At 52.6% G+C, this 27,666-nt stretch overlaps 2 protein-coding genes across 3 annotated transcripts in view; one reads left to right on the forward strand and one right to left on the reverse strand.

Annotated features, from left to right (window-relative positions):
• The window catches only part of TOGARAM1 (TOG array regulator of axonemal microtubules 1), a 36,387-nt gene extending 21,159 nt beyond the window's left edge, over positions 1–15,228 (reverse strand). The window contains exons 1-9 of the mRNA XM_030950065.1: positions 15,211–15,228; positions 13,637–14,144; positions 12,086–13,425; positions 6,958–7,114; positions 5,908–6,036; positions 5,261–5,338; positions 5,042–5,161; positions 3,615–3,856; positions 1,454–1,686 (exon numbers count right to left, since the gene is read on the reverse strand). Of these exons, the coding sequence (XP_030805925.1) occupies positions 1,454–1,686; positions 3,615–3,856; positions 5,042–5,161; positions 5,261–5,338; positions 5,908–6,036; positions 6,958–7,114; positions 12,086–13,425; positions 13,637–14,144; positions 15,211–15,228 (2,825 nt within the window). The remainder of the gene's footprint in view (positions 1–1,453; positions 1,687–3,614; positions 3,857–5,041; positions 5,162–5,260; positions 5,339–5,907; positions 6,037–6,957; positions 7,115–12,085; positions 13,426–13,636; positions 14,145–15,210) is intronic.
• KLHL28 (kelch like family member 28) lies at positions 13,902–27,447 on the forward strand. 2 transcript variants are annotated; one of them, XM_030950500.1, is made up of 6 exons: positions 13,902–13,956; positions 16,398–16,745; positions 17,747–18,297; positions 21,341–21,784; positions 25,386–25,594; positions 26,410–27,447. In XM_030950500.1, exons 2-6 carry the CDS (start codon positions 16,398–16,400, stop codon positions 26,571–26,573), a joined length of 1,716 nt encoding a protein of 571 aa, XP_030806360.1. In that variant the 5' UTR covers positions 13,902–13,956; the 3' UTR covers positions 26,574–27,447. The 2 variants fall into 2 exon arrangements, with proteins under 2 accessions (XP_030806360.1, XP_030806361.1); XM_030950501.1 differs by lacking the exon at positions 13,902–13,956 and adding an exon at positions 16,062–16,282.
• The last annotated feature ends 219 nt before the right edge of the window (positions 27,448–27,666 follow it).

The following is a 27,666-nucleotide window of genomic DNA, read 5'->3' on the forward strand; positions in this document are numbered from 1 at the left end:
CAACTAAAGACTCTTTGAAGCTCCAAGGTGAGCCCATGCTCCAGGAATGTCCCCAGTTCCTGCATCCCATCACCCATGGCAGTTTAGCAGCAGACAAACCAAACCCTTCCCAAGGCAAACCCCGAAACCCCCCACTCCTGGTGCCCAGCCACACATTGTGGGAACAGACAGTGCCAGTGCTCACAAACCCCCTGGCCTTTACCCCATGCCTTTTCCTGAGCATTGCAAGGCTTTCAGTGTCACCTGGGAGGGGCTCTGTCCCTTCCCCCAGCTCAGGGGACTGCCAGGTGTCCCTCTCCTCCTGGCTGCTGCAGAACCCCTCTGCCTGAGGGTGCAGGGAAGCACCAAGCACTGCATGATGAACATGGCCATGCTGCACAGAGCCTGCCTCAGCCCAAACCAGCACAGCCAGGCCTCCACAGCCTTGGCTTCTGAAGGATTACACATCTGAATGTGGCATTTTAAAGATAAATTTTAAAAATGTGACTCAGCAGTAATGCACATGGGGAAGGGATGTGAATATAAATCGGCTCTGGGCTGCACAACTGAAATCCTTCTGTTTGTGAATCACTGCAGGCTCCTTCTGCCTCAAGCCCCTTTGCTTTTTATGTTCCCCATTTTGCTTTCTGCTGTGAATGCAGTTCTGTGTCAGTTACATGCGAGGTTCCCTGCTCAGTAGGGCTGGAATTAGGTGATTTTTCAGGTCCCTTCCAACCCAAACCACTCTGGGAGTCTGGGAGTCTATAAAAGATGCTTTTAGTACACACAAAAATATCTTCAGAGCAGAGCTACAAAGAGCTTCATCAGGGACTCAGAGCAGAGGAGGAGATTTTTGGACTGGAAAATTTGCAAAATTCATCAAAACTCTTTTAATTCCATTAAACAACGATTTATACTGCTCATAACCAACTGGATTGCTGCCCTTTACAATCAGAGCAGCATTTGTCACCACCCAATTTCTATTTAGAAGAGCTCTGGGAAGGCATTTTAAATTCCCAATTATCTCTCAGGAATAAATTGAACCAGCTCTTGATCCACAATAAGAAACATCTGCATTGTTTTCCTCTTCTCAACAAACCCAATTCAATTTCCAGCCTGTAATAACCCAACCTTACCCTTCCTCTTCACTCTCGTCCTTCTCACTCCCCTGTTCAGCTCTGGCCATGTTCCTGCAGTGCCAGGGAATGTCTTTATCAAATATTTACTGCCCCAGCACTGCCCCCTGCCCTGGCCTACTGCAGCTTCGTGTTGGAAGCCAGAAAAAAAACCAGAATAATGTCTTTAAGAGAGGAACATAAATCACACAGAAAAATCAGAGAGGAACATAACCCACATAGAAAAATCAGGCTATTAAGCAAGGCAATGCTATACAAAACATGTAGCAGTTAACATCATGATTTAACCAAGGCTGTGTGAGGGTTCCCAGGCTGAGGTGACACCAAGTGACACTCACATCACTCTCCTCCTGGGGGGCAGCGAGGCCACGGGGGAGCCCAGGGACTCCTGGCTGGAAATCCCACTCTCGCCGGTGGAGGTGGTGCCGGGGGAGGAGCCCAGGGAGGGGCAGTCCCCGGGAAATTCCAGTTTCACCGCCGAGTCGGGGCTCTCCAGCTCGGCGATGCTGCTGCTCAGCCTGGCCCTCTTCCTGGCTGCGCTGCTCCGCAGGGACCTCAGGGAGTTCTGCATCTGGACAGCAGGGGAAAAGGACACGGGGCACTCACTGCAGAGGGAAAAGCTTTCTTCAGCTAAATAAAAACCATCTCAGGGAGTTCTGCATCTGGACACGGGGCACTCACTGCAGAGGGAAAAGCTTTCTTCAGCTAAATAAAAACCATCTCAGGGAGTTCTGCATCTGGACGGGGGAAAAGGACAGGGGGCACTCATTGTAGAGGGAAAAGGTTTCTTCAGCTAAATAAAAATGACTTCAGGGAGTTCTGCATCTGGACAGAGGGAAAAGGACAGGGGGCACTCACTGTAGAGGGAAAAAGGATTTTTCAGCTAAATAAAAACGATCTCAGGGAATTCTGCATCTGGACAGCAGGGAAAAAGGACGGGGGCACTCACTGCAGAGGGAAAAGGTTTCTTCAGCTAAATAAAAATGATCTCAGGGAATTCGGCACCTGGTCAGGGGGCACTCACTGCAAAGGGAAAAAGGTTTTTTCAGCTAAAAAACCATCTCAGGGAATTCTGCATCTGGACAGCCGGGAAAATAACAAGGGGCACTCACTGTAGAGGGAAAAAGGTTTTTTCAGCTAAATAAAAACGATCTCAGGGAATTCTGCATCTGGACAGCCGGGAAAATAACAAGGGGCACTCACTGTAGAGGGAAAAGCTTTCTTCAGGTAAATAAAGTCTATTTCTGAGCATTCAGCACAGCCCATGGGGTGCTCAAGGCCCTGCTGGTCAGTGTGATCAGCACACACACTTTTTGGGGGATTTTAATGGGTTTTTGGGGGATTATAATGATCCCTCTCCTGGTTTCACACAGAATCACTGGGTTGGAAGAGACCTGCAAGACCATTCAGTCCAACCCAATCCTAACACCTAAACTAAACCCTGGCACCCAGTGCCACATCCAGGCTGTTTTTAAATACATCCAGAGACGGTTCAAAACCAGGCCATTCCAGAACTTTATCACTTTTTCCATAAAGAACTTTTTCCTAATATCCAACCTATATTTCCCTTGGTGAGGCTGTATCCTCTGGTTCTGTCAGTGCTGGCTGTTTTCTTTCACAAGACAATCATCCTGTGAGCAAACACAGCCTCACAGCAGTGCTGTACCCCAGCTCCCCTCTCCAGAGCACAGGGACAGATTCCTGCTGGAACACAGCAACTGCTCTGTGCTTTTCAGTGGGCTAAAGGGTTTGATGGCTGCCACCACACACTGGGAGCTCAGGCTTTTCCCAGCAAATCTGCACATCCTAAAAACACAACCATGGAACAGCTTGGAAAGGACCTTAAGGATCATCCCATTCACCCCAGCCATGGCAGGGACACCTGCCACTGTCCCAGGTGCTCCAACCCCCGTGTCCAACCTGGCCTTGGGCACTGCCAGGGATCCAGGGGCAGCCACAGCTGCTCTGGGAACTCATCCCAGACCTTCCCAGCCAGGAATTCCTAATTCCCAATATTCCATCTAAACCTCCTCTAAATCATGCAATCAGTGCCCAGCAAGTAGAGATCCTACCGAAATGAGCAGTGATAAATAATAATTAAAAATAATTATTTATAATAATTATTATTAATAATATTACTATTACTCTTATTATTAATTTTATTATATTAAATATAATTATTAGAGTTTCATGCTGCAGCATTCTCCCCTCTTTTTTCTGACTATTTTTCACATTAGAAATTCCCCCTCTGTTTAACACCTCAGGTCCCTTTCAGTGGAACCAGAGGATGGAAGGTACAGACAGAAAAGGAAGGTACAGACAGAAAGGCAAAGCCAGGAAGTTCACAGAACCCCAGACTGGTTTGGGATGGAAGGAACCTTGAAGCTCACCTTGTCCAACAGGTGGGGACCCCTTCCACCACCCCAGGCTGCACCAAACCCTGAACGCTTCCAGGGATGTGGAACACTGCTAAAAATCCATTTATCCCATTCCACCCACCTCCTCTTGGTCCACCTGCTCGGGCTGCAGGTGCAGCTCTGCCAGCCCTGCTGCCAGCTCCATGCCCTCCCTGCTGCCAGGGGGCTCCCGGGGGCTGGGCAGCCGCGGGATGGGGGGCACGGGCCGGGCACCCCGCAGAGCCTGCGCCCTGCCCAGGGCGCTCCTCAGCTGCAGGGGGGGCTTCTCCAGCTGCAGGGGGGGCTTCTCCAGCTGCAGGGGGGGCTTCTCCAGCTGGCTGTCCCCTGCAACACACAGGAACTGTCAGAGACGGCGCCACGACAAACTTCACTGCTATGTCTATAAAACTCCTCCTGCCATGCAATGAGTGTTAAAAACACACTTGTGCAGGCTCAGGTATCAGTTTGTTCCATTTTGAGTGTCTCCTTCCTTTAGGAAAATAGAAATGAGTGTTTCGTGCATGTGCACACCAACATAGAATCAAAATATCCTCAGCTGGAAGGATCACCAAAGTCCATGCACATGCCCTTAGTCCCTTTAACATAATTCACATAGAAAAAGCAGGCTATTAAGCAGGCAACCCTATATAAAACACATAGCAATGTTTCCCTTTAAAAAGTAATTAACTTTCTTCATTAAGAGAAAAACATCCCCAAACTTCCACGGAAGGTGCTGTAACAACAAAGGTACTCCAAAGAACCAGAAAAAATCAAAATGCATATGGAAAACTGCATAGGGTAAGTGAAAAAAATGCATCTGGTAAGTGATAAATACAATAACAAATACTAAATACAACAATAAAGCAAGTGATAAATACATCTACAAGGCAGAGTCCCATGCCAGGGGCAGGATATTCCCGATGCATTCAGTTGGAAATTTTCTATATATGCACAAAAATATGGGTCTCAGTGAAGATGAGATTTCAAACAGATTTCTTTAATCAGTGCAAAATTTTGTGTGGAAACTGTTACTTTGCTTCAGAAACCTCCTGAGTGATTAGGAAGCAGTTTAACCTAAGCAGAGAATAAAGGTATTCTGGGATTCCATGATTCAAATGAAGAGGCAAAAAGGCAAAATGCACTGAGTAACCCTTTTCTTGCACATGGGTGAATCAGGGTTTGAACAGTCCCAGGTATTTCTGTACTGACTTTCCCTAAAGTGCTCCATTTTGGGGTTTATTTGAGTTGAAGACAGCCCTTGCCCTGAGACATTAAGAAAAGCAGAGCTGTAGATATTTTGCTTTTGACAAAGGCTCCACTTTTGAAGAGAAGCCTGCAGGGATGTGAGCAGTGAAGCCATAAGTGAATAACTGAATAACTAAATAAATCAATAAATCCCTCCCATTCCTAACTGCACCTGAGGCACTGCCCAATTCTCTCTCACCTGCCACTGTGGATTTCCTGACCACTGAAAAACCCCTCAAAACACAACCCCCAAACCCCTTTTTATCACATTGAGACCATTCCCACCTGTGTTGTCTCCTGGCTTTTGGCTGAGCAGCTGCTTCTGGCAACCAGGCTTAGGCAGCCCCTGGAAGCTTTTGAGAGGCCAGGAGCTGGAGAGGCTCCTGGGGTCCTCCTGGGACTTCCCTGCAAGGGCAGCAGGAGCAGAGAGGTGCTTGGGGCTGTTCCTGGGGGATGACAGGGGGAAGGAGGGCAGGATGAAGGTGCCCTGGCTGGCACTGGGACCTTGGAAGGACATGGTGGGCTCTGCCTGAGTGCAAAAACTTCTCTGGGTCTTGCTGGAAAAACTGAGGCTGGAACAAACTGAGCAAAGGAAAAGAGAACAGTGCTTGTGGTAACTGGGTCTTGTAATAAGAATTTATCATGAAATAATGCACCATAAGAATGATTTCCAATGAAATAATGCACCATAAAAATGATTTCCAATGAAATCATCTATCATAAGAATAATTTCCCATGAAATAATGCACCACTAAGCAGCCAGAGCCTGAAGGTTTGACCCAAACAAGCAGACAAATCAACCAACTTCATTCTGCAAATTGCATTCCCCTCCAAACGTGAGTTTAAGCCTTAAAACAATTTCTCAGGCATGTTTTGTTGAACTGTATTTAAAAAACAGAGTGATGCAAGCAGATCAAACACTGCTGTGATCCTCCCACAGCAGCTCCTTTTCTCTAACACCTGACACAGTCAGAGATCAAAGGGGGGGCTGTGAATTAACAACCACTAATTAACTCACACAGGAAGGAGGAGCCATCTGGACAGGGCCTGAACCTTTCAGTAACAATTCCCATTTCTTGGGGGAGCAAAGGAACAAAGAGACAACTCCAAAGTGACAGGCCCTGCCTTAGGCCCTGGCAGAAGCCACCTACCTTTGTCCTGCTGACAGTTATTCAGTCCCAAAAACTGCAAATCAGAGCCCACACTGCCACTCTTCCCACGTGAGTATCCAAGTGTCCCACACTTCCCTGAAATCTGGGGCTGACGAGAGCCCAGAGCACCTTCCAAGAGAGAACACAAAGAACCAAATCAATGTTCACACATGCTGTCCAACAGAGAATATCCAATAATATTTCATAGGGAATCAGACTCTGCGTAGCTGAGTGGGAAACTCACACTCCAAGGATTTCATTCCAGAGTCTCTAAGCAACCTGAAAAAGCAGCTCAGAGGGAAAAAGGGAAAAGGACTGGCTGCTCTTCCAGGGCACTGCTCCAGCTGGGAACTGCAGGGGGGCAAAGGAACCCCCTGGAACAATCCCCTCTTTGAGTGTGTGACAATGAAGGGCAGCAAACACCTTAAAACCCAAGGGAGCAAACTTGGCAAGGCCAGCACTCCCCAGAGGGGACAAGGACAGGGCCCAGGGCCATGGGGACACAATCCCTCAGGTCTGGTCTTGCCCAGGCTTTCCAGATCCTTCTGGCCACTGAAATGTGCAAGACAACAAGAGGCCAGGCTCTTGGAATGACTCAGAGAGAAGCAAGTCCAGGTTGCAAATGCCCCATGTCCTCTATGATTCCAGTGATCTTCCCCAGGTCATGGAGTAATCTTCAGGAATCAGAGGTCTTCTTGTGAATGCCAAAAGCTGGGCAATTCTAGGGGCTCCTTGTAGGTTTGATGTGGCCTTTTTGTAGTTGTTCACTTACTAATTTTTGTAGTTGTTCACTTCCTAATTTTTGAGAACATTCAATTTCTTTCTGTTCAAGAGGCCATTAATCAATCCAAATTGACTGACTGGTTTTCTGTAACTTCAGAGTGGCAGGAGTTGTGGTTTCCATCAAAACCTCACTTCTCCCTTCACTCCCCACTGGGACAACACATCTCTCCCCCATACTGTGATGGGCTTCTTCTCTACAAATTCATTTCCCACCCCAAAATCCGTCTTGCCTTGGCAGCTGCAGCACGTCCCTGTGACCCCACTCACCAGCAGCAAGGGCAGAGTGCTCAGGGCTCAGCTCCACACTGGGCTGGAGGGAAGTCCTGGAAGTTCTGCTCCTGCTGAAGAGCAGCTCAGCACTGCCTGGGATCCCCTGCGAGGGCCGGGGCTTCGGGGAGTGCAGGAGATCGTTGGCTGCAGCCAACTGCAGGGAAAACAAAATAAACTGTGTGGGAAGTGAAGGCACAGCCCTGCTCTGGGCAAACAGCACACTTACAAACATTTCCACACAAGCTTTCTTTACTTTCCCACCTACCCATTATTCAAATATTTTAAGCATTGGAAGGCATTTTAGCTGGTTTGCAGGTCTTACTAAAATACAGGTTAAAACTACTCTTGCTGAAAGGGAAATAAAAACCCAACAAAATAAACTGGTAAAGAACTGAACTGTTTTTAAAATTAAATTTTAAAAATTAAACATTGACCTTTTGAATGATGTGCTTTGGATGGGGAAGTGCTTAAATAGACAAGAGAACCCCAAAATCCCAGAATGAAACAGTTTCTTGCAAACCACACACTCCAGTCTAAAACTGTGCCTGGCAACACCAGCAGCTTTTACTGAGAACCGGCTACAGGTAGGGAGAAAACCTCAATAATACCAACATTTAACAAAGAAAAGGTCATGCATTAAATAATTTCTGATATATTAGCAAAATCAGTGATTTAGGTCATTCCCAGGCCACTCTTCCTTCTGAGAGATACAGGAGGACAAGAAGAGCAGGAAGATGCTGAAGTGGTTTATTCCAGGTTATTACAAGCTGGGATAAAAGATGTGAGACCTTGGCATTCCCATTCCTGCAATCACCAAACACCATTCCACCCACAGATCCTGCAGTCCATAAAGAAATATTCCTTGTACAAACCACAGCCTGGTTTCAGCTGGGAGAGAAGGAATTTTCTGCTCAGGAGCTGGTACAGGATAAACTTCCATCCCATTTTCCCATACAGATAAAACAACATATGCAGAAGGAGTAAATTCCAACACTGCCATGACTGCACAGCTTCTCCCAGCTGCTCCCATCCCAGCTCCAGGAGTGAAAACTCTGCTTCCTTGTACCCAAATTACAATTACAGCATTGCAAATTCACTGAACACAGCCTTGGAGGTGGGGAATACAGCAAACCCAAAGCTGACAGATGTTTCCCTGGGATAAGAGATCCTAGAAAAGGGATTCCTCAAAAGAGTTCAGATTCCTTCAAATTCCACAAATGCTGGAAAACACCTGAATCCACCCACCACAGGAACTGGTAACTTGGTTATCAAAGCACAGCCCTTGAGAGTGACCCATGATGGAATCCTGGAAGGGTTTGGGTGGAAAGGAACCTTAAATCCCATCCCATGGATCCCATCGATTCCATCCCATCCCATGGATCCCATCCCATCCCATCCCATCCCATGGATCCCATTCCATCCCATGGATCCCATTCCATGGATTCCATTCCATCCCATGGATCCCATCCCATCCCATCCCATTCCATGGATCCCATCCCATCCCATGGATCCCATCCCATGGATTCCATTCCATCCCATGGATCCCATCCCATCCCATCCCATCCCATGGATCCCATCCCGTCCCATGGATCCCATCCCGGTTCCATTCCATCCCATGGATCCCATCCCGTCCCATGGATCCCATCCCGTCCAACGGATCCCATCCCGTCCAACGGATCCCATCCCATCCCACAGATCCCATCCCATCCCACGGATCCCATCCCATCCCATCCACTGCCCCAGGCTGCTCCAAGCCCCAGTGTCCAAGCTGGAATCACAGCAAACATTCCCTCCCTGCATCCCGTCCCTGTGGGGCTGTGCCACTGGGAGACACCAAAGGTGCTCCTAATCCAACACCAGCAGCATCAGAACGTTCTCCCACAAAGAGACCAACACCACACAAAGACAGAGCAACATCTCCCCAAAACCCTCTCCCAGCTCCAGAAACAGCAGGGCTCAGATCCCAGAGGGACACCCAAGGAAGGGACCCCCTTATCCCACACTCTGCTCACCCTCTGTGTCCCTCTGACCCTTGAAAACGAAGAGGTTTTGTTCCATAATTGGGATTTCCCAGGTCATTTGAACTCTCCACAAAGCCCAGCTATCAGTTTCTCCAGTGATCAGATCAATATGGAAATGAGAAGATTTCCACACAGAGTGAGGGGAGATCCCACAGTTCACAGGAACTTTGTGGAAGGCCTTCAATGTCCAGTGAAATGTTCAAATGCCCTTGTTTCCCCCAAAAGGACCCTCTGGGCACCCAAAGGTACCTTCAGCAGCAGGGAAGGGCCTGCAGGGTCTGTGTGTGCCAGGGGAAACTCTCACCCTACAATATTCCATATTCCCACCTGCCCTTGAACACCTGAGCACCTCCAGGGATGGAGAGCCCACAGCTCTGCAAAGGCTGCCAGACAAAGCCCTGAGTCCATGTGCCTTATCTACCCTTTATTTTTAGTACACATTAACTTACACATGTTCTACTCACACCTTATCTGATCAGGAAAGTCTAGACACAGGCTTGGACAATCACCCTGTGACATGACCCTAAAAATACTGGCAGGGAAACAGCTTTAAACATTAAGCTACTTCCATGCATCCTTTCAGCCACAGAATGACTCCAAAAGTTAATTTTTAAGCAAATTCATTTCAAAGGAATGTCTGAATTAACAATTAATATTTGACATGTCCAGAAACCAGCTGACTCCCTGAGATTTATGCATGATAAATGCATTTTCCTTACTGAGGGAGCTAAGGGCAGATGCAGGGCTAACTCCCCAGACAGGTCCTGATTGCTGGAGGGCCCAGGGACAGGAGCTGGACACAGCTCCTGGAATGTCCTCAGCCCAGGGAACACCAGCCAGGTTTACATTCCCAGACTGAAAAGACAATTCACCTTCCTGCATCCAAGACAGATCCATGGAATGTCCTTAGCTGGGAGGGACCCCCAGGGATCATCCCAGCCCCATCCCTGCCCAGACCCCCAACAACCCCACCCTGGGCATCCCTGGCAGTGCTGCCCAAACCCCCCTGGAGCTCTGGCAGCCTCGGGGCCGTGCCCATTCCCTGGGCAGCCTGGGCAGTGCCAGCACCCTCTGGGGAAGAACCTTGCCCTGAAATCCATCCCAAAGCTCCCCTGGCCCAGCCCAGCTGCTCCCTCAGGTCACCAGCATCACTGGACAGCGTCCCTGCCCCAGAGAGCTTCAGTCAGATGTGATGAGACAAAAGATCAGGATGTGAAGAAGGAGCAGCAAAGGTGTCAACCACAGCAGCCAGGTAAATACTGCCCCGGTGTTTTAAGTTTCCTTTACAGTAACTGGGGTCTGGCCAGCAGGACTCCAACTCATCCTGTGCCCAATCAGGTTTCCACTGCCCGAGGGCAGGGATGGATGGGAGATTGGGAATTGGGAATTCCTGGCTGGGCTGGAATTGCCAGAGCAGCTGTGGCTGCCCCTGGATCCCTGGCAGTGCCCAAGGCCAGGCTGGACATTGGGGCACCCTGGGACAGTGGGAGGAGTCCCTGCCATGGCTGGGGTGGCACTGGGTGGGATTTAAGGTCCTTCCAACCCAAACCAGTCCAGGAATTGATCATTCACCCCACCTCCAAAGGCACTTTACACCCAACCACACAGAACCTGTAAGCTCCTTGCTTTCTCTCCCTCTGCAGGGCTGGAAACTCCTCCCACGTTAGAGATAAACACAACCACATGTACAAAGGGCTCATTCCTCTCAGAAAAGGACCATTCCCAGAGCCCCTCCCTGACTTCCTCACAGAGGGGCTGTCCCAGGCAGGCCATGCTCCTCCTTTCCAAGCCCCAGCCAGGTGTTGGTGCCTGTATTAACTTGCTTTTTGTTCACAGCTGCAGAAAACCAGCAGGGCTTGGCCCAACCTCCCAGGAGAACACTGGCACTGGTTTTTGTTGGTTTTTTTTATAAGCTGTATTAGTTAATACTGAAAAACTGTTCCAGAAAGAAAACCCTTCTTGCTCCAGAGGTGTTTCCTACACATCTTGTTGTCTCAACCCAGTTTGCAGATATCCCAAGGGAACTGATTCAGCAGCTCAGGAAGACACAGGTGCCTTTTAGAGCCTCAGGAGAGGAAACACAGGCACCAAGGGAAGAGATGAGCGTTCAAGTCTAGGCATGAACTTCAAGGTCTGACAGTACAGAAACATGAGCTGAGTTTATTGGTTAAGGGCCTGCCCCACAGCCAGGCTGCAGAGGAGCACTCACTGTCCATGACCTCATCCAGCCCAGCAACAAGTTACCAAGCAACTGAGAATGAAAATCTGAGTAGGTCAATGTGGCACTGAGCAATCTGCTCTGCACAGCCTCGCATTTCCTCAGGAGCTCTGTTTGCTTCAGCTCCCTCACAGGACAACAAGTTCTGATCAATCAAACGTGTCCACTTAAAGAAAACCCCCAAACACAATGGAAAAACCACCACACAGAGATACATCCCCATGTGTGGGATCCAAAACACGTCACAGAACCACTGGCAAAGGAAAAAGAACCTGGACAATTTTCCAGAGGTTCCTCCCCCTTCCAGCTGCCGACGTGGTCAGGGGGTGATTACAGCCAAACTCAGCCAGAATCCTTATTCCAGCCTGACCTACGTTTTTCCTGCTTGGATCAGCCCAAGGAGCAAGAGCCACACAGGCACTTGGCAGCCACCAGGTTTATCCCAAAGAGCCCTGGCTCAGCCCCATCCCGCAGCTCTGCCTTCAGAGCCTGAGCTGAAGGAGTTGCTCTGTTTTCTCCCAAAGAGGAAACTGTCTGCAGTCAGCCCCATGCCTTCAAACACAAACATACAAATAAAAGCTGTTTGCCCCACTTTTGTGCTCATTCCCAGCGGTTCACCTGTCATTGTTGACATGTCAGAGTCATGTCACTGCTGTCAGACCTAAGGAGTGCCTCAGGTCTCAAAAAAAGATTCATCTATTTCTTTGTAAGTAGTCTGGTTGAATCTGACATAAGGAATTCCCAAATTTACGTTCCCAGAGCTATCTGAGTGAAGAGATCCATGAAACATGAAACAGTAGCCATACCTCCCAAACAAGCCTCTGACAACTCTTCATCCTCCCTTTGGAAACGCCTTAAGCATAAAGGCCCCCGGGGAGTTCCATACCTGCTCCACGCCCTTCGCGACGGGCATCCTCACCCCCGAGCCACCTTCCCTGTCCGCAGCCGGCTCGTTCTCCCAGGGCAGCTTGTTTTTGCCTCTGCCGGCGCTCAGAACCCTCCTGGGGCTCAGTCCCCGCTGGGCACAGGCGGGGCCGTGCAGGGCATCGCGGCAGGCGGGGTGCCCGCAGTGCCCGTGCGCGCTCCGGCTCCTGCTGCCCATCAGCAGCCACTCGGTGTCGGGGCCGGGCGGCGGGCAGGGCCCGCGGCAGCGGCCGGAGCAGGGCAGGGGCACTCCGTACTCCACGAGTCCCTGCTGGCCCAGCCGGGGCAGCACGTTCCGGGCCAGCCGGGCCCGCACGGCGAGCGCCACTCCCGCGCCGCCGGCCCGCAGCTCCACCGCGTCCAGGGCGCGGAGCAGCGCGCCGGCGTTGCCGGGGCCCAGCGCCGAGGCCAGCGCGGCGATCGCCTCCATGGCAGCGTGCCGGACCCTGCGCTTGGCGTCCAGCAGCGCCGGCGCCAGCGCGGCCGCCAGCTGGGGCAGGTCCAGCTCGGCGGCGGGGAAGGCGAGCAGCGCGGCGATGCACGTGTGGAGCAGCTCCTCGCGGAGCCGGGCGCTGCGGTGCCGCAGCAGCCGCTCCTGCAGCAGCAGCCGCAGCACGGGCCGCGGCCCGGCCGCCGCCATCAGGCGCAGCAGCAGCCGGGCGCTGTCCCGCCGCATGGCCGGCTGCGCGTCCCCCAGCGCCCGGGCGGCCGCGCACACCAGCGGGGCCAGCACGGCGGGGACGCGGCGGCCGAGGCGCAGCGCCAGCAGCCGGGTCACCTCCAGCGCGCCCCGCGCCACCGCGAAGTTGGGGTCGTGCAGCAGCGCGTCCAGCAGCGCGATCAGCCCCAGCAGCGCGGCGGCGGGCGCGGCGCCCAGCGCGGCCGGGCTGCAGCCCTCCACCGCCCGCCGCAGCTGCTCCACGGCCTGCGCGCGGCCCCGGTAGTCCCGCCGGTCCAGCAGCCGCGCGCGGAGCTCCGGCGGCACCAGCGGCAGCTCCGGCCCCAGCGGGGCGGCCGCGTCCTCCTGCGGGCCGGGGGGCTCCGCGTCCGGCCCGTCCTCAGCGGGGCTGGGGGGCTCCGTGCCCGAACCGTTGTGAGCATGGCCGCGGGGCTCCGTGCCCGGCCCGTCCTCAGCGGGACCGGGGGCTCCGTGTCCGAACCGTCCTGAACGGGGCCGGGGGCATCCGTGCCCGGACCGTTCACAGCGGGGCCAGGGGGATCCGCGTCCGAACCGTTGTGAGCGGGGCTGGAGGGCTCCGTGCCCGGACCGTTGTGAGCGGGGCCGGAGGGCTCCGTGCCGTCCTCACGGTGCTGCGCGGAGCCGCCGCGCTCCCAAGCCCGGCCGCGGCCCCACGGAGCGGCGGCTCCGGGCGGCGGCTCCGCCATGGCCCGAGGCCGCGGCCATGGGCGGCCCCTCAGGCCCCGCCCGGCAACGCCGCCGTCGCCAGGGGGCGCCGCGTGCCGCGCCGGCGCGGGGCCGACCACGCCGCGGCGAGCGGGGGGACACGCGTACCTCCGCTACTTCTCCTCAGGCCGCTGAGGGCAGGACGAGGCGGGAGCGCGGTGGCGAAGAGAGAGAGAGTAACGTCGCTCGAGCGGCGAAGATGGGGTGCAGCAAAACCGGCGGGGAAGCGAAAGCGCGGCGTGCCCCCGCACGGTGCGCGCTTGTGGTAGCGCCCGGGGACGGGCGGGTGTGGGTGTGCGGCGGCGCAGCCGTTGATTGGCGGGGCGCGCGGGGCGGGGCGGCCGGAAGTGACGGAGCGGGCGGTGGCGGAGCGGCGGAACGAGGCGGCGGCGGCGCGGCCGGGCCGGGCCTGGGGCACCCCGGCACAGGTGAGAGCGGGGACGGCGCCGCACGGCCGGGATACAGCCGGGACATTGCCGCGGGGTGGCCGTGCGGGGGGCCGCGCGTCCCTGGGCGGGGTGCGAATGCGGCAGGAGCGACTGCGCGTGGGGCCCGCCCGGCACGGGGAGAGTGGCGGGGCCGCGGGGACCCGGAGCGCTGTGGGCTGGGAGGGACCCTGGGCAGCGACACCGGGACCCGGAGCGCTGTGGGCTGGGAGGGACCCTGGGCAGCGACACCGGGAGCCCAGCGTGCTCCGAGCCCCGGCCGAGAGCGGAGCCGGGGCACCGGGGTGAGCCCAGGCACGGGCAGAGCAGCAGTTCCAGAAGCGGGGCAGCCTCTGCTGCGTTTGTCTCTCTTCCCCCGGGCGTTCGGGGCTGGAGCTCCCCGGCTGTGGCAGAGCCAGCCCAGCCCCGTCCCTGCCGGCCCCAAACCCGCGCTCGGGGCAGGGCAGAGCCCGCAGCTCCTGTGCTGCTCCCAGCACGCCCACAGCCCCGGCTCAGGGGTTCCCTGGGATAACCTCCTTGTTTGCAGTCCCTGCTGCGGTTGGAGAGAAGTTTGAGCCTCGGGCTGGGAGGATGTGACAGCCCGGAGCCGTTTGGTGTCCTGAGCACCGATCGCTGGGCTGGGATGCAATTCCAGGGCTGCTTCATGTTCCAGCTGCTGGTTTCTTGCTAAAAAGTAAAATAAATAACAGGAAGTCCATGATATGGGTGAGCCTGGCCATGCAGGGGGGTGAGAGGCTCTACCAGAGTGGTACGGGAAGTTTTATTGGTGCAGAATACTTTAAATGTAGTTATTTGTAGGTGTTTTGGCAGGTTTTGCAGCTGAACTGGGACCACTCCTTTTTCCATGCGGTGGTGCCTTGTGTTTCCTGATTTTTGTGTGTTTTGTATGATCAAACCAGGAACTGAACACAAACACAAAAGGGGAACGCATTCTTTTAGCTAATGGACAGCTTTTTTATTCATTTAAAATTTTTAATTCTTCCATGGATAATTTGTGCTGCAAAATTGTGATAGGGAAAATACTGTCTCTGATATTGCCTTTTGCAGATGCACTTAAATGAGTTTCTTTCAGTTATTTTTTCTGGTGAAGAGTGATAATAGGAAAGCTTATTTATCTCTTGGTGGGTAAGAGCTTTTTCAGCCCCTTCCCTTCCCTGTCACTGCTATTGTATTCTGCACTTAAACGTTGGCAACCCATTTGATTATTTCCAATTAAGCACTTTTAAGTGGGCTCACCTGCAAGTGAGGTGTCATTTAAGGAGCTGTGCAAATGATGAACTTATTATGAAGATAAAAGAAGCGAGATCTTGCAGAGATCATTTAGCAAATGAAAAGCTGCTCTGCTCAGGAGTGGGGGGGTTGTTCCCTGCAGAACAATGGGATTCTTTCCCCGTGGCCCAGGATCCTGACACATCCCTACCCTCCACCTCTCAGCAGAGCAGGGTGGGGGCTGAACAAAGAGCTGCTGCACCCTGGCAGTGCTCAGGGAGCTGGAATTGGAGCAGGTGCCTCCAATTAGGGCAGGAACCCGGGGGCTCCCGTGTCACGATGTGCACGGGACGTGGGGGAGAGGAGCTGTGTGGGGGAGTGAGCATTCTGCTCTCCTGCAGCTCCTGGGGAGCGTGGGCAGCTGCCAGGGCTGGGGAGTGCTGAGAGTTCCAGGTGCTCAGCCTGTCCCTGCTCACCTGGGCAGCTCTGAGCTCTGCAGAGGCTGAGCCCATCCCAGCAGGGGTTTCCTGGCACTGTGGGAGCCATAGGGTGAGGATCTCCCCTTTCTCCTGTGCTCCTCTGTGCATCCACAGCTCAGGAATCTGCTCCAGCCCCACTGGCTCTGTGGGGCTGGCTGGCAGAGGGAATGGGAATGGGAAGCTGCTCCCTGCCAGAGACAGGCACAGCAGGACTGGGCTGCTCCCCAGGAGCACTAAGCAGGCAGGGAGCTGAACAAAAGGAGTTTAGTGCAAGAATTAAACTGCACAAAAGGAGTTTAAGAACTTTTAAAACTTCATGTCAAATCAGCCAGTTGTATTCTTTAGTTATCTGTGTTTGTTTCTGTTTCAGCCACTGTTCAGTTGTCTCAAACCCTTGATGTAGAGTCACAGGGTATCCTGAGTGGGAAGGGAACCATAGGGATCTTCAGTGCAGCTCCTGGCCCTGCAAAGACACACCAACAATCAGATCATAGAGATTTTACTCCAGAACAACAAAAAACTGATGGTTGTGGGTTTTTTAAATTCAGACTTGAATCTAGCATAGACTATTAATGAACATTTGAAGTCCTGGATTTAACTTGCACGAAAAAGTGCAACAGGTAAGGGTTGAAAAGGGAATTGGGGAGTAACAAACCTTACTAGACAGAAAACCACTTTTTAACTGTTGTGTGTGCCAAAGCGTGAAGTGACAGCTCCGACCTGTGTTTGTCCCAGATGGACGGGTCGTCCCCGCCGTTCCTGCTGGCCAAGCTGACCCCGCTGCACTCGGAGCAGCTGCTGCAGGGCCTGAACCTGCTGCGGCAGCACCAGGAGCTCTGTGACGTGGTGCTGCGCGCCGGCGAGGCCAAGATCCACGCGCACAAGGCCGTGCTGGCCAGCATCAGCCCCTACTTCAAGGCCATGTTCACGGGGAACCTGTCGGAGAAGGAGAACGCCGAGGTGGAGTTCCAGTGCGTGGACGAGGCGGCGCTGCAGGCCATCGTGGAGTACGCCTACACCGGCACCGTGTTCATCTCGCAGGACACCGTGGAGTCGCTGCTGCCTGCCGCCAACCTGCTGCAGGTCTGTTCCAGTGCGAGGGAATAGCCTGTTTCAGCTGTCCCCGTTCCTTCCCCTGTGACAGTGGTCACAAGAGTTCTTGGACGAGGCAAGAGATGAGAATGTTGACTCTATGTTCAGAAGGCTTGATTTATTATTTTATGATATATATATTACATTATAACTATGCTAAAAAGAAATAGAAGGAAAGGTTTCCTCAGAAGGCTAAGCTAAGAATAGAAAGAAAAGAATGATAACAAAAGCCACTCTCTCGGACTCTGTCCGAGATAGCTCGGCCCTTGATTGGCCATTAATTATAAAAGTCCAAGGTGGGCCAATCACGGATGCACCTGTTGCATTCCACAGCAGTAGATAACCATTGTTTACATTCTGTTTCTGAGGCCTCTCAGCTTCTCAGAAGGAAAAATCCTAAAGACAGGATTTGTAGTGAAGAGATGTCTGTGACATTCCCCAGGAGTGCCAACAGCCTCTCCCTTCCCCTCCCTTGCCCCCTTGCTGAGTGCTGTCTGTCAATCCGGCATTCCAGCAAGGGCACTGAGTGATTGGCAGAGTTCAAAAGATGCCTCTCAGCCCTGGGGACATTGGGCCATCCAGGTGTCATTTGTCCCCTGAGACCTCCCCCTCTTACCTGGTTGGTGGGATCCCTACCCCTTCCCTGCCCCTCTCCCCGGGGTTAAAAGACACGTCAGCCACGCGGTTCTGTGGTTCTGTTGGAGCTGGTGCTGGATTCAGAGGCCTGTGTGCCAGGAACAAAGCTCTGGATCGAAACCCTCCAGCAGAACCCGACTCCTTTTCCTTCACCTTGCCTTAAAGCTTCTCCAGCAAGGTAAACCTGAGCTCCTGCTTGCCTGGATTTGTCGCAAGCGCCCAGCTGCAGCGCCCAGCTTAGCCAAAGGTGTCTCTGAGGTGAAACCACCACAGCTGCTGCCTTTGGTCCAGCAGCAAGGGTCAGATGAGCCCAGGCACATTCCATCTGGCTATATTGGTATTTAATTCCAATACAGGTCAAGCTGGTGGTCAAGGAGTGCTGCGCCTTCCTGGAGAGCCAGCTGGACCCCGGCAACTGCATCGGCATCTCGCGCTTCGCCGAGACCTACGGCTGCCGCGAGCTCTACCTGGCCGCCAGCAAGTTCATCTGCCAGAACTTCGAGGACGTGTGCCAGACCGAGGAGTTCCTGGAGCTGACGCACTCGGAGCTGGACGAGATCGTGTCCAACGACTGCCTGAACGTGCTGACGGAGGAGACGGTGTTCTACGCCCTGGAGGCCTGGATCAAGTACGACGTGCAGGAGCGCCAGAAGTACCTGGCGCAGCTGCTGCACTGCGTGCGCCTGCCCCTGCTCAGCGTCAAGTTCCTCACGCGCCTCTACGAGGCCAACCACCTGATCCGGGACGACCACACCTGCAAGCACCTGCTCAACGAGGCCCTCAAGTACCACTTCATGCCCGAGCACAGACTGTCCCACCAGACCATGCTGCTGACGCGGCCCCGCTGCGCGCCCAAGGTGCTCTGTGCCGTGGGGGGCAAGGCCGGGCTCTTCGCCTGCCTGGAGAGGTGAGGAGCGGCTCTGGGCACTGCCTGGCACCCTGGCAGGGCACTGGGAGCTGGGATCCCCCGGTCCCTGGGGTTGGGAGAGATCTGGGAGTCCCACCAGGGTTTGCGGGGTGTGGTTGATCTTTTCCTCCATAAAAACTCTTCAGTGGATTTTCTTTAACAGGGATGAGCCCCAAGTTCCTCCATAGAAACTCTCCAGCAGGTTGAGTTCCAAGTTTCTCCATAAAAACTCTTCAGCAGATTTTCTTTTTTTTATCAAGGATGAACCCCACATTTCTCCATAGAAACTCTCCATCAGGTTTTCTTTTTTTTTGACCAGACTAAGCCCCAACTTCCTCTGTAAAAACTGTTCAGCAGTTTGTTTTTTTTAACAGGGATGAGCCCCGAGTTCCTCCATAGAAACTCTCCAGCAGGTTTTTTTTAACCAGCATGAACCCCAAGTTTCTCCATAAAAACTCTTGAGCAGTTTTTTTTAACAAGGGTGAACCCAAAATTTCTCCATAAAAACTCTCCAGCAGGTTTTCTTTTTCTTAACCAGCATGAGCCCCAAGTTTCTCCATTTTAGCAGCATGAGCCCAAAGTTCCTCCATAAAAACTCTCCAGCAGGTTTTCTTTTTTTAACAAGGATGAGCCCCAAGTTCTTCCATAGAAACTCTCCAGCAGTTTTTCTTTTTTAACAAGGATAGGCCCCGAGTTCCTCCATAAAAACTCTCCAGCAGTTTTTTTTAACAAGGATGAACCCAAAAAAGCTCTGGAATCATTTTCATTCCGTTGATTGACTTAATAAGGTGGTTAATTAAGTCTGCACAGTTCTTATTTTTCCTTCCAGGTATTTTCATTTTACTTAATTTTCCCCCTGATTTGTTATTATTACAAACAAAATATAAAAATTAGCTTGCTGTCTGACAAATGTGCTTCCTGATAATTCAGAAATCCTTGGAATCAAAATAGACTTAATCAGAGCAGAGTGAAGGAGAAGAAAAGAGGCTCAGGGGACTTTTCCCTACAACTCCTGCCAGGGACAGGACAGGAGGAGACAGGAGCAGGGGGAACAGCCCCAGGCTGGGCCAGGGCAGCTCAGGGTGGGCACAGCAGGAATTTCCCCATGGAAAGTTGTACCTGGGAGTTCCAGCTTGGGGCTCATTTTGATAAGATTTTGATAAGATTTTTGGGCTGATTTTGATGAAATATCCAATAGAATCTAAATATTTCAGTAATGCCAGGTTGGGTTTCAGTCCAGTTTTTCCATTGTTGCTCCTGGGATGTGATTTAGGACAAAAGTTCCTCTCTGCAAGCAGGAATTGTCTCCCCAGAAGGTGTCCTGTGTTATTTAGTGTCTGCCATTCCCGAATTTTGGGAATGAATGGTTGGATTTTTCCATCCAGAACAGAGGGATAGATCTGAGCTCTGCCTTTGTCTGTGCTGAGGGATTACAGGATATTTGCAGGAGGAATTGTTTCAAGGAAAAAATGGAAGTGGCTGCCCAGGGAGGGTTGCAGTGCCCATCCCTGCAGGTGTCCCCTGGAGGTGGCACTCAGAGCTCTGGGCTGGGCACAGGGTGGGCATTGGGCACAGCTGGGACTCTGATCTTGGAGCTGTTTTCCAACCTCAGGGATCCTGGGGTTTCATGAAGGAGTTCTGGATCATGGTGTGATCCTGGCTTTAATCCCACGTGGGCAGGTGTCTGTGCAGGCAGGAGCAGGTGGGAGCCCCTCCTCCTTCACTGCATTCCAGAATGAACCTGGAGAGTCCCTGAGGCTCCTCCTGCGAGCAGAAGGAACACAAGAGAGAGAGAAAAACAACTTTATGTCCCAAGCTGGTGTGGCTGGGTGTGCTTAGAACGTGGGATTAACATTCCCAGAGCTGCTGGTTAAAGAGTGTGTGTGGGCTGTTCCTATACAAATATCCATTTATCCATTTGTGCTTCCACTGACAGAGCTTTGATGTTCAGTGTGCCCTGAGCAGCCCCAGGAGTGTTCCCTGTGCCCAGGCAGGCTGCCTGAACTGGTTCCACAGCTGGATTCTGGATCCTGTGCTGGGATCTCCTTTGCTGGGACAGTTCTGTGCTTGCAGAGAGAAGCACTTGTGAAAACCTGGCCAGAGCTGGCTGCTCTTTTCCCTGGTTCAGAGCTATCAGAGTAATTTAAAGTTAATTTTCCCAGTGATAGTCGCTGATATTAAACCAGACGTCAGGCCTGGGAATTGTTGGGTTTGTAGACTTAAAAAGTAAAGGGGGTTTTGTGCTTCATAAAAAAATGTTTGAGTGAATGAAGTCATTCTCTGATATTCTTCAGCTCTGCTTCTTTCCCACCTTCTTCAGTGATTATGAAAATGTAGCCTCCCAGTATAATTTGGAGTATTTTCAATTTTTTGGTGCTTCATAATAACAAAATCACTTGGAATATATTTAATCTCTATTCTCTGGTGTCTCAGCAGCTCCTGTTTCTGGCTCTTAGTGCCTCTCAGCTCTCTAGAGGCCTCATGCTCCTGTATGGTTTTTGAACAGATCATATTTCCTCTGTACCACATAGCCTGTTAATTATTTAGCAAATTTATTAATTAAACTATTCAGGTAGATTGGCTGGACTTTATATGGGGCAAGCAACACCCACCGTGTTCCCACACTGAGTATAATTAAAAGAAAATGGTGTTTTGGGTTTGGCCTTAAGGTTTGGCCTTAAGGTTTGGCCTTAAGGTTTGGCCTTAAGGTTTGGCCTTAAGGTTTGGCCTTAAGGTTTAGAATGCTGTTTAAAAGAAATAAGCTGTTTTAAAGATGTATTTTTCAGGGTAGTTTGTGCTACGTGGACACTTTGTTTAAATTACAGAGTGCACATAAATTACACATTTATAAACGGCAAGCTGTAGTTTCTAAATGTGCATTTGGAAATGCAGACGTGTGCTTCCCTCTCTGTAATTTGCTTTTCTCTCTCCCGTTTGTGTGGCTGGTTTGGTTTGGTTTTGGTGTGTTTTCCCCTCCCTTTGGGGCACATTTTCAGCCATTCCCGTTCTGATTTTGCTGACTGGCTGTGTGTTCCCCCTGCAGCATGGAGATGTATTTCCCCCAGAACGACTCGTGGATCGGGCTGGCGCCTCTGAGCATCCCCCGCTATGAGTTCGGGGTGTGCGTGCTGGAGCAGAAGATGTACGTGGTGGGGGGCATCGCCACCCACGTGTGCCAGGGCATCAGCTACAGGAAGCACGAGAGCTCCGTGGAGTGCTGGGACCCCGACACCAACACCTGGAGCTCCCTGGAGAGGATGTTTGAGAGCCGCAGCACGCTGGGCGTGGCCGTGCTGGCCGGCGAGCTCTACGCCCTGGGCGGCTACGACGGCCAGTCCTACCTGCGGAGCGTGGAGAAGTACGTGCCCAAGGGCAAGGAGTGGCAGCTGGTGGCACCCATGAGCAGGACACGGAGCTGCCTCGCTGCCGCCGTGCTGGACGGCATGATCTACGCCATCGGGGGCTACGGGCCTGCCCACATGAACAGGTACGGGCTGGGGGCACCTGGGCACCAGCAAACCCCCTGGGCAGGTTCATTCATCCTTCCCCTGCCCACATGAACAGGTACGGGCTGGGGGCACCTGGGCACCAGCAAACCCCCTGGGCAGGTTCATTCATCCTTCCCCTGCCCACATGAACAGGTATGGGCTGGGGGCACCTGGGCACCAGCAAACCCCCTGGGCAGGTTCATTCATCCTTCCCCTGCCCACATGAACAGGTACGGGCTGGGGGCACCTGGGCACCAGCAAGCCCCCTGGGCAGGTTCATTCATCCTTCCCCTGCCCACATGAACAGGTACAGGCTGGGGGGGACCCACCTGGGCACCAGCAAACCCCCTGGGCAGGTTCATTCATCCTTCCCCTGCCCACATGAACAGGTACGGGCTGGGGGCACCTGGGCACCACCTGGGCACCAGCAAAACATCCTGGGCAGGTTCATCAATCCTTCCCCTGCCCACACAAACAGGTACGGGCTGGAGGGAACCCACACTGCCCACATGAACAGGTACCTGTTGGGGTGACCCTATGCCCACCTGGGCACCAGCAAACCCCCTGGGCAGCCTCATTAATCCTTGTCCTGCCCACATGAACAGTTATGTGCTGGGGTGACCCGCCTGGGCACCACCAAACCCCACAGGCAGCCTTTTAAATACTTCCCTGCCCTCATGAACAGGGATGTTCTGAGGGTGCCCACCTGGGCACCACCAAAACATCCTGGGCAGCCTTTTTAATCCTTCCCCTGCCCAAATGTGCTGGGGATGACCCTGTGCCCACCTGGGCACCAGTAAACCCCTAGCAGGCAGCCTTGTTAATCCTTCCCCTGCCCACATGAACGGGTACATGCTGGGATGCCCCACCTGGGCACTACTAAACCCCACAGGCTGCCTTTTACATCCTTCTCCTGCCCACATGAACAGGTGCATCCTGGGGGTGACCTGTGCCCACCTGGGCACCAGCAAACCCCTGGGCAGCCAATTAAATAATCTCCAATAGATCCTGGGCCTCATTAATCCCTGTTCTGTCACACCAGTCCCATCAGTCTAAAGGAAAATCTTTATTTTTATTCCACTTTGCGTGTTCCACTTTGTTTGGGCTTTTTTTAGATCACCTAAAAGGTGATTTTACCAAAAAGGTAAAAACAAAGACATGCCTGCACATTACTGAGCCTTGGAGCTCAAGCGTGCAAGATCTGAGGGTGGATGCTGAGTTTTGCCACACAAGCCCTGATTTGAGGTGAATTGGAGTTTTCCCATGCTCAATACACACAAAATAAACACAAAACTCTGATGGGATCTAGAATTAGAGTTACTGCTCATAGCAGAGTGGAGGATGGGGGTTACTGCTCTGTCGCCAGGGGTTGTTTCAGACCTTGCTTTCCCAAGGAGTTCTCCTGGTACCACCATGCTCTTTAACTCCTCTGTTCCCTGTGGATGTCCAGGGACATCCAGTTACCCAAAGGAATCATCTTCCATCATTCAGATGGGAACAAATCAGCTGAATGTCCCTCCAGGAAGCAGAATAATAAACTGCAATTGTAAGAGCTGAATAAAGAATGAAACTCTTGTTCCTAGGGAGGGACACAGGGATTGTTCAGCAGGGTGGCACCAGGTGTTGTGATGATGAATTGCATTGACTTTTTATTCTTCAGGCTGAGTCAGGGAGGTTTAGGTTGGATATTAGGAAAAGGTTCTTCTTTTAGGAAAAGGTTCTTCTTTCTATTAGGAAAAGGATCATGGGACTCCTTGATCCTTCTAACTCAGGGTGTTCCATATTCTGTGAATAATTCTGGTTTTATTTGTGACTGGAGGGGTGAGAACTGAGCCATGCCATGCAGCACCAGGCTCCCCAAGCTCTGGCAATAAATCAAGCTCACACTGGGTGATGAACCCCTTTTCCAAACTCTGTGCTGCTGCTGATCTCCTCTTGCCCTTTTTCCTGCCTCTCTGTGCTTGGGCAGGAACAGCTCTGAGCCATGAGTGTGTTAATGACTGACCATCTGTACAGTGATCAAAAATATTAATAACAATGAGAACTCATTTCCCTTTGATCCTGAAACCTCTCCTGCCCTCAGTGGTTTGATCAGCAGCCTCTTTAGAGCTGTTCCTGAGGAATATAAATACACTCTCCACATGCTTTTTCTCTCTGAATGTTATTTTCAGGCCAACCTCAAGGTAATTTTGGATTTGCTGTGCAGCCACAGAAATACACTTCAGCTCTGCATTGTGTTCAGTTGCCCACAACATTTTTGTTTGAATACATTGATATTATTTTACTAGATTATTTTACTAGAGTATTCTATTATTTTACTATTCTATTATTTTAGTAGAGTATTCTATTGTTTTACCAGATTATGATATTATTTTACTATATTATGATATTATTTTAATATATAATGATATTATTTTAATAGATTGTTATTTACGTGATATACATTTAAAATTCTTATTTTAAAAAATCATACCAGACATCATGAAGGAGCTTTCAGCTCTGAGGAGCCTCCTGGTTTTAGGATGTGAGCTGAAAATCCAGGACAGTGGGACAGGGAGGACATGGGAGAGGCTGAGCCAGTTGCTGTGCCAGGGGGGAATATCACAGAGCTGTTTGGGATGGAAGAGTCTTTTAAGATCATTGTGCCCAACCTTTGACTGAATATATTATAAAAATAGGTTAAAACTGAATTTTGGCAACACTATTGGGCTGCTTTGGTTGTGGAAGTGCTCTGGGGTGTGACTGATGCTTTCCAGGTGATAACACAACTTCTGGGTGCTGCTGTTGGGTTGTACCAAACAACTGCAACACTGAGTTTTCCCTCAGCTCCAGCCCTTTCCTCTGTGTTCCATCATTCCTGTGTGGTAATTCTGGCAGAGCCAGCTGTGTCTGTGCCACTCCAGGAGTGAATTCCTGAGATCCTGGGCTCACAGCTGTGTCTGTGCCACTCCAGGAGTGAATCCCATCCCCAATCCTGAGCTCACAGCTGTGTCTGTGCCACTCCAGGAGTGAATCCTCATCCCTGAGATCCCAGGCAGAGCCAGCTGTGCCACTCCAGGAGTGAACTCACAGCTATGTCTGTGCCACTCCAGGAGTGAATTCCTGAGATCCTGGGCTCACAGCTGTGTCTGTGCCACTCCAGGAGTGAGTCCCATCCCCAATCCCAAGCTCACAGCTGTGTCTGTGCCACTCCAGGAGTGAATCCCATCCCCAATCCTGAGCTCACAGCTGTGCTATACTCCCATCCCCAATCCCGAGCTCACAGCTGTGCCTGTGTCACTCCAGGAGTGAGTCCCATCCCCAATCCCAGGCTCACAGCTGTGTCTGTGCTGTTCCAGGAGTGACTCCCATCCCCAATCCTAAGCTCACAGCTGTGTCTGTGTCACTCCAGGAGTGACTCCCATCCCCAATCCTGAGCTCACAGCTGTGTCTGTGCCATTCCAGGAGTGAATCCCATCCCCAATCCCAAGCTCACAGCTGTGCCTGTGTCACTCCAGGAGTGACTCCCATCCCCAATCCTGAGCTCACAGCTGTGTCTGTGCCACTCCAGGAGTGACTCCCATCCCCAATCCTGAGCTCACAGCTGTGTTTGCCTTGCAGCATGGAACGTTATGATCCGAGCAAGAACTCCTGGGAGACCGTGGCCTCCATGGCTGACAAACGGATAAACTTTGGGGTGGGGGTCATGCTGGGCTTCATCTTCGTGGTGGGGGGACACAATGGGGTGTCCCACCTGTCCAGCATCGAGAGGTACGACCCCCACCAGAACCAGTGGACGGTGTGCCGGCCCATGAAGGAGCCCAGGACAGGTGGGACATGGCAGAGATGAACCTCTGAGCTGGTAACACCTGCAGGGAGAGTGCCAGGGACTCCATCTCTGGGTGAGGGTCGCTTCAGCACTCTGTGAAAGGATCTGGACTTCTCCAAGTTCAGTTTATTAATGCTGAGCTGTAACAAAAATGATAGGAAGTAGTAATTCTACTCTACCTCCTGTTTTTTCAGGGATTTCAGCAGTGATGAGTTGCAGCAGTTCTATGCTCACTTTTCTGTTGGATTTTGTTGGGTGTGGAGACTCAGGGGTGCAGGGGTGTGGTGCAGCTCCCTGGGACAGGGACAGGGCTCAGGGAGAGCTGGAGCTGGGCCAGGGAGGGTCAGGCTGGAATCAGGGAAAGGTTCTTCCCCCAGAGGGTGCTGGCACTGCCCAGGCTGCCCAGGGAATGGGCACAGCCCCGAGGCTGCCAGGGCTCCAGGGGGGTTTGAGCAGCACTGCCAGGGATGGACAGGGTGGGATTGTCGGGGGTCTGGGCAGGGATGGGGTTGGGATGATCCCTGGGGGTCCCTCCAGCTCAGGACATTCCATGGATCTGTCCCTCAGTCCCTGATGGGGCACTGGCACAGAGGGAGGTTGTTTTATTGTAGGAAAGGGGGTGAGAACAGCACTAAAGGAGTGTCAGACCCGAACAGAGAGGGCTCCTCGTTCACAGCCCTTTTCTTTAGCCAGAGGGGGCTCTGGGGGTGGCGGGGATGGGCACAGAGCCCGGTGCTTCCCGCAGGGTTTGATGCTGCAGGGTTTGATGCTGCCGGGTTTGATGCTGCAGGGTTTGATGCTCCCCTCTCTCCGCAGGCGTGGGCGCGGCGGTGATCGATAACCACCTGTACGTGGTGGGGGGGCACTCGGGCTCCTCCTACCTGAACACGGTGCAGAGGTACGAGCCCATCTCGGACTCGTGGCTGGACTCGGCGGGGATGATGTACTGCCGTTGCAACTTCGGCCTCACGGCGCTCTGAGGCCGCTGCCCCTCGCACGGGCGCGGCCGGGGCTGAGCCCGCGGCTCCGCCAGGGAGCCGCTCCTGGGGCCCGGGGATCCCCGGTACTGCGGGAGCACAGCGTGAGAGCTCCGTGTCCGGCTGCCTTTGGCACCCTGCTCGCGGCTGGGGATTCGGGAGAGAGCTGGCATCCAGTTGGGAGTGTGTCCATCCAGTTGGGAGTGTGTCCATCCAGTTGGGAACGTGTCCATCCAGTTGGGAACGTGTCCATCCGACCCTTTCCAGAGCTTGTGTCTCCTCCTCCTGTGGAATGCGGCGTTCCCCGAGCCGGGGGAGGCTGGCTGAGCGTGGGGGGTGAGCGCAGGGGGGCTGAGCCCTGCCTGGCTGCACACCGGGAAAGCACCAGTGCTTCACGTGGGGCTTTTCGTGACCGGTAACTCAAGGGCTGCCTTGTTTCTGTATCTCAAGGTTTGTACATAATAAATGCCATAGGATGTTGCCTGTACTCTCCTTTGTCACCTGCTTCCTGGTAGGAGGGCTGGGATGATCCTTGGAGATGTTTGCAAGGCAAATTTCTTGCCTCCTCGGGACGTTTTTGGATCTGACGAAGAGAATTTGCATTTTTAACTTTTCCCTTCTGTTTTCTGCTCGTGGAGAAACGAGTGCTAGATGAACTGACTTCATCCTGCTGTGTGCTTTCAGCTGGAATGCGAGGAGAAATCAGAGCAGCAGCAATCCTAGCATGATACCCAATAAAACCTCCATCCCAGCCCATCCCATCCTCGCTCATGTCCGTGTTCCCCTTTTTCCAAGGACTGTATGATTGCTTCCTCTGAGTGTTGCTATCTCACAACGGTGCTAAATGTAGGGGTACCCCCGAGGCTGTTCCTGATTTCGGTGCATAAAGCATGTTTGGATTGTTCCTCTGGTTTGGTTTCTTCTTTGCTTCATCCCCCTGTGCCCCTGCAGTCTCAACCCCTGTGGAATTCATGGGGGATTTCAGATTTATTGTTCCCATTCTCACAAACAGGGAGATCCCAGCTCTGGTTTTTCAGGCAGTTGTGCCTCCACAGCAGTGCAGGGAGTTCAGACAGGGCTCATCCCAAACGTGTGT

The sequence above is a fragment of the Camarhynchus parvulus genome, chromosome 5 (genome assembly GCF_901933205.1).
Source record: "Camarhynchus parvulus chromosome 5, STF_HiC, whole genome shotgun sequence".
Taxonomy (NCBI): domain Eukaryota; kingdom Metazoa; phylum Chordata; class Aves; order Passeriformes; family Thraupidae; genus Camarhynchus; species Camarhynchus parvulus.